Here is a 12,419-nt window from a genome sequence, read left to right on the forward strand (position 1 = left end):
GTGTAATGGGGGCCTGCTCCTGTGTGCCATGTTGTAATGATCTACTGTCCGTGTGTGTGTGTGCTGTCGAGGGGGGCTTCCATAAGCAGTACAAAAAAAAAGGTTTACATATGTACATACTAAACATCAAATTATAAAATATGCAGTGGTGTCATGTTATAGTCAAGCAATCAATTATGCTTCTTTATGTTCCAGAGTTTGAATAGTCATTTCCTTGTACTAATGTATACAGCTGTAAGGCAAAAATAAATCTTGAAAGTAACTACAAAGCTGCCATTGAGCTGTCAACAACAGCATTGTTGAGTTGCCGGACAAGACTGCGAGCACATTACAGTCAAAGAAACAGCTGCTTTAATCTCTATGTTGTAAGGACTCAATTATCAAAATGGAGAGTGGCAATTAAATCAAGAATCGAACAAATGGGCCTTTAAGGTGTCATAAAATGTCACGGAAAACACACAAGTGTCATCCCGTACTTTTGAGTGGAGATAATTATCCTGAAAGCTTACTCTTATTTTTGTTTGGAAATGTGCATGTGTTTACCTCTACAGTGAACCAACAAATTAAAAAGAAGAAGAAAAGCATGGTGTGTACACTTGATTGATTTATGAAGAAAGAACAAAACAGCTACCGGGAAACACTTGGTGTTCATAATGGAGGATGGAGTTTCAATGCGTGCAACACGGTCGTGATACATTTTAAGATACGTGAAAACCAATCTGCTGTGAAAGTTTATGTTTCAATATCCTCTTCAGGTGGTCAGCCAGTTAAAAAGTCCTGCTAGAGGCGAAGATGCATTAATAGCGGATCAATTCGAGGTATCGGAGTGCACACTTCCAGGTCCTTCTGTTGGAGATATTACAGAAGATGGAGTCGTTGCATCTTGCCATCCCCCATTAGCCTTGGACACAAATGGAAAAGGTTGAGATTACAATCAAACACTCAATGCAATATGAACCTGGTAAATTCTAGACACTCCAAAAACAGAATATGTAGATATATAGACTGATTGCCCTAATGTGTCAGTTGATATTAAAATGTTGCAGACGCAGTTAGTCTAGTCTCTGTGTTACAGTAGCATCAGCAAAGAGACTCTCAAAAACAAATTTGTCCTGTGTCCCGACCAATGGGAGCGATCCCTGAAATCAGTGTCTAAGCAGATTTCAGAAGCGACCGACAGCTTGTCACTACATATTCTCCTGTCAGTCAAGAAGAGGGAGGGCTAGGGCTGCGTGAGGTGGGGAGAGCTGAGGGAAAGTGACAGGGCAGGGCCTCTCCAAGAGAGCCAGTCTTAGCCAGCCTGACTTTGCTTTGCTCCAGGCGTGACCTAGCCTTTACTGGATCCCTCTACGTCACCACCAACACAGCTAAAGGTCTATGTGAATATATCAATAGTGCATTTTCTGGGCTATGGCTAAAAATGGCTGCTTTTCCACAGCTTTCTGTTCAGAATATGTTTTTTACTTTATTACTCTTTGTGCTCCGATCCTCTCTTTTCATGTGTTAAGGTTATTCGACTATTAATATTTTAGTAGGGATCACACTGAGCTCTGCTGAGCCAGTAGGCACAGGTCTACACTGCACATGGAAGTGAGAAACCTTGTGAGAAAGAAAGAAACACTTGATCCTACAAGGAGTTGACATGTCTAAAGAGCTTATAGCAATAAGGCTACAGCAAAGCCAAAATGACACCAACAGCACAGAATTGCTGGCAACAGCCGCCACCGTTTGTTTATATTTAAAAAAAAAAAAAAAGAAATAGATTTTTTAAAAACTAATTTAATACCTTATTTTCATGCTTAACTCTTACATACTATTAAGACTGTGAATATCTGTGCATTTCACCCAACAGGAATGCTAACACAAAGAGAGCAAATGCTGCAGTGTTGATACAGTGCCGAGAGAACGAGCTGTCTCCTCCTATTTCTCTCTCTTTCTCTCCTTCACTCTCCATCCTCCCTCATCAACGAAATTAATCTTTACTCTGATAGCTTCAGATTATGTGCTGCTTTACAAAAAGGCGCCGTATCAAACCTCATCAGGGAAGAAGAAATTCATGTCTGGAAAAAGGCTGCGGGCGATCACGTGATCATATTTTATCATGAAGATAAGTCTACGGAAAATGCTGTGAAGCATTTCAAAGCAGCTGAAATGCAACAGATAGGGTGTGTTTTTCCCCCCCTCCAAATCTCATTCTTGGTTTGAGTCAAACAAAGTATTAAAAGCCGTTTATTAAAGTAAATCTGATTTTATTCACCTGCTGTGTAGCATATTTTTTTATTAAAAGCAGCTTTTATTTAGATCAGGTGACACAGTGATGTGACACACTGGCTAATATTTTATTGTGCAGGTTGTAAAGCAATGTAATGCACTGTAATTTCATTGAATAAAATTAAAGGATAACCATGCAGCACTTTTATTGAAAAAAAAAAAAAAGTATCAATGAATTTCACACTCCCTTTGCCTCAACAAGCTCCACGTGTAAGCCAATAAAACCTTCACTTACATTTAGGCCATGTGGACTATACATCGTGTTTCCCCCCAGAGCATCATTGTATCCTGCCGTCTGACTGATAACATGGCGCAGGGTATCCACCTGAAGGGACAGACAAGGTGGACAAGCTGGTCAGCCGAGTGTCTCGCAGACTTCCAACACTAACTGTAAACATGCTTAGTAAAGCAAAAGATATTAACTGAAGTGAAATTAACAAAAAGGGACTTCTGAGACAGCAAATGTACTAACCAGAAAAAAACAGGGCAAAAAGATTTTCAAAATAAAATTAAAAACAAAGGATAGTGATGTTACGAGCATGCTCAGGTATACTACTTCATCTAAAGCAGTTGTGGATTGATACCAAATAAAAGCATAAGTAAAAGTAATGGAACACATAGACTTTAAAAAAAATCTTAAATTAGCTTTGATTTTTCTTTACCTTTATTATGAATGAGCATATATTTTTTCTGGTGTGGTAGTGAGTGTGTGCAGTGTGTCGGCTGTGTAGCTGCGTTAAACTCACAAAATGGAAGACATCAACAACAAACAATAACAAGATGAGACAGGAAGATAGCGATACAGAAGTACAGAAAAAAAGGGGATAACATTGTACCAAAAAACCCAAATACCAACCCAAGAGCTCAAGTCAAAGCCAAATGCATTCAGACAATGTTTTGAATAGTAACCAGGAAACTGCTTTGCGGCATGATTGCAGTGGGGTGGGATCATATTTTGGCGGCCAAAGCATTCCATCCAAAGCGAAATAGTCAGTAAACACTTCAGTCAATGGGCTGTTATTGGAGGCCTCACTTGGTAATTTGAACTGCCCGTGGATGGGCAGCATGTTTTTCTTATTTATGTTTTTTGGATTTTTTTTTTTTTTTTTGCTTTTTTCAGTTTGTTGTGCTTCTTAGACTGCACTGTGGATGGCTCAGTACACAGGCAAGACAAGGACAGCTCTCTGCACTAGTCGTCAGGAACTGTCCCTGATTGTTGCTCCTACCTGTGACTGTACATTGGCTCCGACTTGTGCCCCTTGGTAAGAATCCCCATTCAGACTCTGCATGCTCAAGAACATGTCCCCAGAGTTTGGGAGGTTAAAAGAACCTGAAGAACCTGGAAAGGGAAGATGTAAGTAGCTGAATACATGAGAGGGCTATAAAGGGAAAGCACAGGCACACACACAGACACGCACGCACACACGCGCACACACATTTATCTGTAAAAAACACACCCAGCTCAAGCAGACAAACACACAGAAGAAAGACTCCCATAAAGCAGGCAACTACAGGGGTGACGGAAGAAAAGGCAAGGAACCAAAACAGAGGAGGAGAAGGATGATGTGCAGAAGAACTGAAGATCTTTTTTTACGAATGCAGTGAGCACAAATTAAATGAAAATCACATGACAACAAGGGGACCGGTTCTATATGTGGTTGGTCGCTTAAGCTCCCAATTGTTCCACATCACCTACTTCCAGTCTAAATTAGCAGGGAGGTATCACATGGTAAATGACAAGGACAATAAGAAGCTTATGAAAAGACCAGTACCAGTAAACATGTTGCTTAAAAGAGTGTTTTTGCTCTCTGCAGAATCCAGCTGAAACTCTTCATCTTTCATCTGGAATCCTGGGTGCAAGAAAAAGGGACCACTTCATAAGCTTACCACATCCCGACGAAGCTCAAGCTAGTCCAAACTCAGCATTACATTACTCATCAAACTTGACTAAATATGCCCTTTCAGGCTCTTTGCTTTTATCTCTATTTTTATTCAGCATCAACTGCACATAATACCATTTTGATACTACTACTGCAGGTAAAATGCTCCCAGCAATTATGTTTCACTTTTTTGCAAAATGCCTTTACCATTCAGTGGGAATACATACCATTACATTAGAAATGACAAGAAGTTGACAGAAAGTCAAGGGAAAACAAATCCCACGGCATTATTTTGAAAATTTTTTTCTTATTTTGCCAAAAATACATGTGTTCTCGGTTCACAAGTCAGGAACGCTCTCTTTATGCATGAGTTTGCTTGGCATCAACTGTCTTATAGACAGGAGACACTGTGATCCCCAAGCTGGGAGCAGAGCCTGTCACTCTAGCCTGTGTGAATGGTGCATGAGAGAGTGAGGCAGGCAGGCAGCAGGTTAAGGACTGAGGTAGAAGGTAGATCTTTTCGTTTGTTTTATTTGTCTATATGCAGGAATGCCTACCGGAGTTGGGTGTGGTAGGGGAGTTGGCCTGGCTGTTCTGCACTGCAGCGGCTGCAGCGTGTGCCGCATTTACAGCAGTCTTGGCGGCATACAGGTTGGCTTCTTCCTGAAACTTGCCGATATTTTTCTTGTACCGGATCCTTTTGTTGCCAAACCAGTTGGATACCTGCGTGGGAGAGCAGAAGGAGGAGGAGCAGAGGAGTCAGATGTCAAGCAGGCACAGCACCATGCACTGAGCAGTGCGATTGTTTCAAGATGTCATGTTTGGGTCCATCAAGTACCCAATTCCCAGCCCCTGTGCTAATGTCCGCCGGGTACACAAGCTAATTAAGCCGTAATCAGGAGCCACTTGTGTCTTCTCATGGATGGGAGCATGACATGCTCTCAGATCTGTCTCCTGACAAAACTAAAACACAAGGGGCTCCTATTGCACAGACACTGAAGTCGGTACATATTTCTCATATGAGGACTGGTTGTTAAGGATACAAATTTTGACATTTCCCTCAGTGCAACATATGAATGTTCATATTTTATCCTCCACAGAATTCTCACTGGTTCCAGACGAGTGGGTCCAGGTGATTGACATTTTATAGAAATACAGTTGCTTAACGTATTGTAATAATTCATCATATGACGAGTACGTCCAATTTAGCATAACCACTGGAAAACATTACACAGTTTTTTGGGATTACTGGGTCTGGGTTGCTTTACTTTGGAAGATCATAAAACACTAAGGCAATGAAACATTTGTGCACGCTCAGTGATTTAGAGCGCCGTAGACATGAGAAGCAGTACAGGGATTATTGGGGCAGGCCTAGAGCTCTTAAGGCTCGAGAAAGACTCGAGATCAAACATGCACTAGAAACTGGGTACGTTCAGATTTAGAGCAGTCGGATATGTTAATTTTGTTGGACCGAAACGATGCCATTCAACATCAGACACTGAAAAGTTGTATGGTGTGAACCTTATGTGTGAATGCTGGCTCTGCAATAACAGTGGAATAATAATGAGATGATGCTTGTTTTTAATGGTCCTATAAATTAGAGTGTCTTGTCGCTGTGCTGCAGCCCCCCTCTCAGGCCCTGCAGCCCACGGCTGGACCAGCCAAAGAGCAGCTGCCCCTAATGACGCTTTATTTAATTTCCACCCATGTGCTTAAATTTTAATATCCCCAGCAGCCCACCGATGCTGTGGCGTAAAAACTGACTGGATTTGCAGGACATCAGATCATTTCTATCCTCCACGTCTCTGTGCTCTAAATCTTTAATATCTAGGCAATTAAAATTAATGACCATTCAGGCGAGGCCCACTGTTGGCAGGGTTTCCTTGACATCAATTGTTTGATGGGTTTACCTAGAGGTTAAACTAACAAGCAAGGCTTAATTGGAAGCAATGAAAGCCCTGGCCATCATCCTTTTTACTTAACCTGCTTAGAGTGGATTGTAGAGCCTAAGACGATGCAATATTGTTGCTCTTTTGGACAGCTCGCAATGTGCCCACAAACCCCTGAAAAATCATATAAAATGTTTTGTAAAGCTCATCAGTCTGTTTAATTTAACAAAATGTTCATAAAAACAGTGCATTAAACAGATCTGCATTTATTAAAATGTCAGTTGTGGCCAGTTGTGGTGTTTGCACGTTCAGACCTATTTTTATCATTAAATTTGACTTAATGGATACAGACTATACACTAGTTTACTTTCATCGCATATTTACTTTCATCAGAAAGGAGGCAAATCCTGCAATAAAATATGACTGATTACTTCATAAAATTAATAGATTTTTTTTTTGAGTGTGTTATGACTGTAGTGCACACATTTATTGTGTTACAAGCCTCAGCAGTCTGGACAGACTCAGCCGCGGTGGCGTCACATCTTGTAGATGTTATACCACCCTTTTTTCTGCACACACATTTCTCTCCTGCCCGATGAACTCTGGCTTCAGTGATTCTCGGGTTCAGCTAAAATATTGAATAGATGCACAGCACAGCATCGTAGCAGACCATGCATTCAATTGACTCCTATGTTTGGTAAGAATTACCTGACACCACCCGCACTCAAAGGCAGCGATTGTGTCATGACAATGCAGACTTCCTGTGCAAAGCTATAATACAACTGGCTTCATTGTTGCACACTGTAGTTAAGAGTTTGGACTATTTCATTGTGTCTCAGACTGCTTTCTGATCAATATATGACCAATGCATGAGCCAAAAGTGAGCTTGCAATGCCCTACTGTAAGATCAAATACAAAAAATAAAGCATTCGCTGCTTTGAAATTATTATTATTTTTAAATAGCTGAAATATTGGAAAGGGTGTCATACATTTTGCATTATAACAGAACATATTAACCCTGTGGTGGAATCAGGTTTAACAGTTAACCAGTGTTATATTGACACATATTACATCAAAGGTGGCCTCTGAAGCATCCACACACCTCAACACAAACTACATCCATCATATCCCATGCCCTTAGCCCTTTCTGCAATGCACATGCAAATTAAATAATAATAATAATAATAATAATAAAATGAATAAAAAAGGAAATAAGACCTGGTATCGCACTAGGTAATATTACCACCTTAAATACATCATTGTGCATCAGTTCTGTGCTCAAGCAGTAATTGGACATGAAACAGACATCTGCAATTTTGTTAATTCAAGGGTATTTTAAGGGCATTAAAAGTAATAATAGAAAGGAAATGTGGCGTTTGGACTGCTGGAATCTGAGTGTGCGCTTGACTTGAAGATGACTTCATTTTCAATGATCCCTGTTAAAATGATGCAGGGTGTTTCATCAGCAAAGATGTATTGAGCAAAGCTGCAAAGCGATATTGGCATACCATTCACAACTGATGGTGTTTAGTTAATGAACTACTTGTGCAATCAAGAAAGCACCAAAAAAAAGGGGGTGTTAGTCCAGCCTGCAGCGTGACCACAGTAAGCCATATATGAATCTGAAAGGCTGGGCCACAGTGAGGGATAACATACTTATAGTGAACCCAGCATTATGTCAAGCCTCTCACTCTGTTACCCTCCTAAAATGAGCCAAAGCACTAAGAATAAGTCAATAATGATGTCTGCCATGGCCTCCGCTTATCGAGGAGTACACCACTAATGGGGCCCGGGATGAGTTCAGGTGAATTTTTAAAAGCCCTCTAATTTCTGCAAAGACTTATTTGTTCTCATGGGAACTGGTTCAGCGGACTGCTTTAGGAGACACTCAGACAACAATGCCCATTTCTTTAACTGCTGTAAATCACACAGTGATCATGAGGTGGGAGGGATATAAATAAACTCTAAGTGCAATTTTTTTTGTTCAAGATTTAAAAAGATCACACAATTATTCAATCTTCTACAAGAAAACAAAACAACAATAAAAGAAAAGAAAAAGAAAACAAATAAATCATGTCATAAACCATAGCCAGAAAGTAAAAATTACATGTGACACATTTGTACACACATAGTATGGTGATAATATGGGTGTAGTGTAAAGATGTCAAACATTAAAAATAGGCTGCAATCTCTTGTTAAAAGTGGGATGTAAATGCTGATATAGCTTAGCCACGCTTTTTTTTAAATGTAAATTTAAACTTTAAATTTGATATTATAGCATTAGCATGGATCCAATAGTGTAAGAGAGGGAGGGTCTGTGCACTGGACAACTGTGAGGCCATTACATACATGAACAAAGGAGGTACAAAAAAATGAAAACAGTGGATCAGGAGAAGTTATGACATACCTGTGATACTGTGATGGTGCTTCCCACCCCCTGAAGGCAAAAAAGAATGGGCTTTTACAGTATCTGACTCTTCATGACTACACTCAATATACCCCTCATCACCCCCTCCCCACACAGACAAAACACTGCAGATTATTGTATAGATTCATGTTTCTCTGATATTGTGTCTCAAGAGGACAACCATAGAACAATGGAGAATAAAAAAATCTAGATAGTAGTCACAATCATAGCAAAGGGGGGAGGAAAAAAAAGAGAAGACAGGGTAATAATACTTTGGATGTGGGGGTTAGGTGTGAGAGATATTGCCTTCAGGTTTACCCAATGAGGAGGCTATGATAGATATCAAATTGGAAAGTTGACTTTTTAAGTGTGAAATATAACAGAATTAGCAGACTCCTGCAAGGTCACTTGAAGAGCAAACATATGAGTAAATACCCAGGATCATCCAGTGTTTTTGAAGCACCGGAGTGACCGCTTTTCTTAAAGTAATGGATGATGCCTTTTTTTTTCTTTCCATATGACCTGAGCGACTGACCAGGCAAGAGAGAGAGAGCGCACATGGTGGATGGGAATGAGGGGGAAAAATGGCAGGGGACCCAGCGCTGGGGCGACTAAGGAAGGACAGCATAGTGCTTTGATTGAGGCTAAGATGATACAGGCCTCCCTTCCCTGTGGCCCTGCTCTGACTGACTGGGACCAGCCTTGACTGAAGGATCATTAGGAAGTCACAATGTCAAGGTTAGCAAAGGACATTGCGCCTTGGTGGTGCGACCTACGGTAACTATCCCTCAAGGCTTTTAGCCTTTCCCAACCTGATTACCCACCAGCTACTGTTAGACGAGCACTACCCACCTGGGAAACTGTGATGCTGCACTTCTTGGCCAGCTCCTCTTTTGCCTCCTCGCTCGGATACGGGTTGCTGAGGTGCGAGTAGAAATATTCGTTCAAAATTTCTGTTGCCTGCTTGCTGAAGTTTCTCCTTTTCCGCCTGAGTGGGGAGCAAAACGAGAGAAACACCGAGCAAGCCTATTAGTGAGACCAGCATTAACTCATCCATTTGGATTGCACAAATTGCACAATCAATCTCACACATAAATGGTGAAAATAATGAGGAATGGGCTCTAAGGGCCCTCAGGAGCAGGATATCGTGTCCTGCTCCAAGAGCCTCATCAACACACAAAAGACTACAACCAATAAACTGACAAGCACACAGAAAGACACACATACACATACCGTTGCAAAATACATACAATGTTTAATTTGGTGTGTTGGTCTCCAATCTCTAGTCCAAGCGTGTAATGTGTAGAGTTTAGTGCAGCGGATGGGTGGGCTTCATGATGGAGCGCAAAGCCCAGTCGGAGTGCATCTCGGTACATTATAGAAATCATGGCATGCACAGTTGAGCATTGTTCCTGAAGTGCCACAGCCCCAGGGATCTCAGTAGAAACAAGCAAACTCTAACTAGATCTGGGTCCCCTTCCCTCCCAGGGCACTACTTATCATGTTGTTGAGCATTTGCTTATTTTGCCTTGTTTACTGTGCTTCACACAGGCAGTGGGCAGCAAATGTGCTTCCACTTGGCTTGTTTGGCCCAAACTTGTGCTTCTCTCCGCAGAGCTTCTACAATGCACCATACTGTTAGTGATTAGAGTAATCCACAACACCTGCTGATGACCTCCCCTCCATCCATTACACATGACTCGGCCCCCATTTCATTTGGGTCCTAACTGCTCTCAGGTGTGAGGGCATGATTGTCTTGGAAATGGATAACGCATGGAACATGGGCATAATTAAAATCATGCATCTCTGCAGTGCTCACACTGTGTGCTGTGCCAGAAAAGTGAAAAGAAACTTCAGACCTGCGCACCGTCTAAAAATGACCTCGCCCACTGGATTTACTTATGTGGGTCACGCAGAAGCAATAAAAAAGTCGAAACTTTATACCTACACACACACACGCGCGCGCGCATTCGCACTAAGCACACACGATCAACTGACCTGGCATCAAGGAATCTGGAGCGCAGGATCATGACAGCCTCACAGGTGCTCTGCTTCAGTTGCATCTGGATGGAACTGAACTTACGGTGGATGATTCCCACCATGCGCTCAATCTCTTTGGGAGAAATGGGCCGCGTACGAGACTGTTCCCTCAGCAGGTTCATCACGTGGGTAGTGAATTCGTTACATGCCTGCCAAGCGAAAGAGTGACAAAAACAACCAACGTGAGGCGGGGTTTTTGTTGTTTGTTTGTTTTAGAACTTTAAAAAGCTCTTGACTGATGTTTTAAAGTTATATCCATTTTTCATGTATTAAATGAGTTAATATGCACGCTGTTCTTGATAAAAGCCTCCACGGAGTGCGGTGTTTGCATATAACTCTGACATAATAGGTGAAGTCATCTCAGAATAAATGCAGATCTGCAATTTGGCCTGGCCTTAATGCACTGAAGTTAAGCAGCTTTTCGTTAACACGGTAGTTCATACATGATTAATTAGAATAACTCATTTACGTAGTGCACACTTTAGCTCATTACTCTGAGTAAAATTTGTTAAGTATTTACATTTAGATAATTAAAACCTGGAAACACCCTTAAGAAAGATGCATTTACTCCAGGCGAAGTGTTGTGTGCCCCCGCATACCCACCTCCTCTCTCGGAGAGAGCACAAAGTAAATTACTCTAATTTACCTCACTGGCTTGCTGAGGCATCACAGTTTCACCTTCTATTTTCACCCATAATGCCCGTGTTTAATGGCAGGCTCAAAGTGCTGGGTGAAAGAGCTGATCATACTTTCATTTAACACAGATGACTGGGGCACTCCTTTGGATCTCTATAATCAACTACAACACAGTGAATAATACGGCAATTTCGCTTTTTCCCGAGCTGCTTTTTTCCCCACATCCTCCTCTATCGTACATATTCGCCACAGTTTGCAGTTGTGAAAGTACAACTCAGTGGCTTTTAAACATTTAAACACAAAGTGAAAATTTGAAAGCTGGTTGCCACATGGAATAATGCATAAAGAACATTTTGGAGGGTGTGTGCTATTTCCAATAAAAACTCATTCGGGAGGCATTTCTTGGGAGGATCTTAACCTTGGGGTTGTAAAGCTCCCTCCTTACCTGTTCGTATTTCTCCAGCTCTGTGTGGTAAATCTGTCTGATCTGGGTGAGTTTGGCTCTGTAGTCGGAATGTTCGATTGAGTTGTCGGCTGCCCCGCCCGAGGCAGCGGCGGCGGCGGCTGCGGCGGCAGATCCGCCACCTTTCTCTGGTCCCGCTACTCCCTCTGCCAACAGCATATTGTCTAAACGCATGAGCTGAGGGTCTGGGGGGTCCTCCTCCTGAGCGCCACGGATGCTGAGACCTGCAGAGACACAGAAACAGGGACAGGTTTCAGCAAATGCATTCAAGAGATGAATTAAGATGGGGAAATTAACATTATTAATAAGAGAATAAGTCAAAACTGCTGAAATCAGAAGCGTTGACTCTATATCGTTTGATACTGTGATGTTTCCCCGTCAGGTAGGAACTGAGCGCCTCCTGTGTATATGCTGTGTTCCTGTCGCCCATGTGTACGCCTGTTCTCTTTTATTTACACACTGCGCTGCACACTGTGTGTACGGGAAGGCTGACATGACAGCAACATCCATAAACTGACAAATGCTCAATGGTGAAGTGGCACTTCTACTCTGTGAAAGGATGCTAAACAGAAAACTATACCTCTAGTAAGTGTCTGTCTTTCACACAGTGAATGCTGGGAAATCCACAAAAGTAACTGCTGTTTTACTCGCGTCTATTTCCTTGTGAGTTTTGAATCTTCAATTCATTTAATTTAAGACGAATCTAGGCCATTATAAGACTGAGCTGTGAAATAATAATAATAATAAGGAAAAAATTGTGCAGTGAATTGCATGCAAAGCGCAAAGCCTGATTTCTGTGTTTGTTTTCAGATGGTGCTGTTTATTTCCTCTGG

The 12,419-nt window shown here is 41.7% G+C and overlaps 1 protein-coding gene across 5 annotated transcripts in view; it reads right to left on the minus strand.

Moving 5' to 3' along the window:
• Nucleotides 1–808: 808 nt before the first annotated feature.
• LOC146620951 (pre-B-cell leukemia transcription factor 3) overlaps nucleotides 809–12,419 on the minus strand; it is a 53,897-nt gene continuing 42,286 nt past the window's right edge. The window contains exons 3-11 of one of the 5 annotated variants that reach the window (XM_085367998.1): nucleotides 11,569–11,810; nucleotides 10,446–10,636; nucleotides 9,300–9,435; nucleotides 8,448–8,477; nucleotides 4,709–4,874; nucleotides 4,044–4,121; nucleotides 3,498–3,610; nucleotides 2,507–2,596; nucleotides 809–901 (exon numbers count right to left, since the gene is read on the minus strand). In XM_085367998.1, coding sequence (XP_085224124.1) covers nucleotides 809–901; nucleotides 2,507–2,596; nucleotides 3,498–3,610; nucleotides 4,044–4,121; nucleotides 4,709–4,874; nucleotides 8,448–8,477; nucleotides 9,300–9,435; nucleotides 10,446–10,636; nucleotides 11,569–11,810 — 1,139 coding nt within the window. Of the gene's footprint in view, nucleotides 902–1,569; nucleotides 1,579–2,506; nucleotides 2,597–3,497; nucleotides 3,611–4,043; nucleotides 4,122–4,708; nucleotides 4,875–8,447; nucleotides 8,478–9,299; nucleotides 9,436–10,445; nucleotides 10,637–11,568; nucleotides 11,811–12,419 lie in introns of those variants that run through there. The other 4 variants (XM_085368001.1, XM_085368002.1, XM_085368000.1 and 1 more) reach the window with 4 other exon arrangements.

The sequence above is a fragment of the Diplotaxodon limnothrissa genome, linkage group LG12 (genome assembly GCF_057381915.1).
Source record: "Diplotaxodon limnothrissa isolate DT_005_m linkage group LG12, D_limnothrissa_male_GT1.1, whole genome shotgun sequence".
NCBI lineage: Eukaryota > Metazoa > Chordata > Actinopteri > Cichliformes > Cichlidae > Diplotaxodon > Diplotaxodon limnothrissa.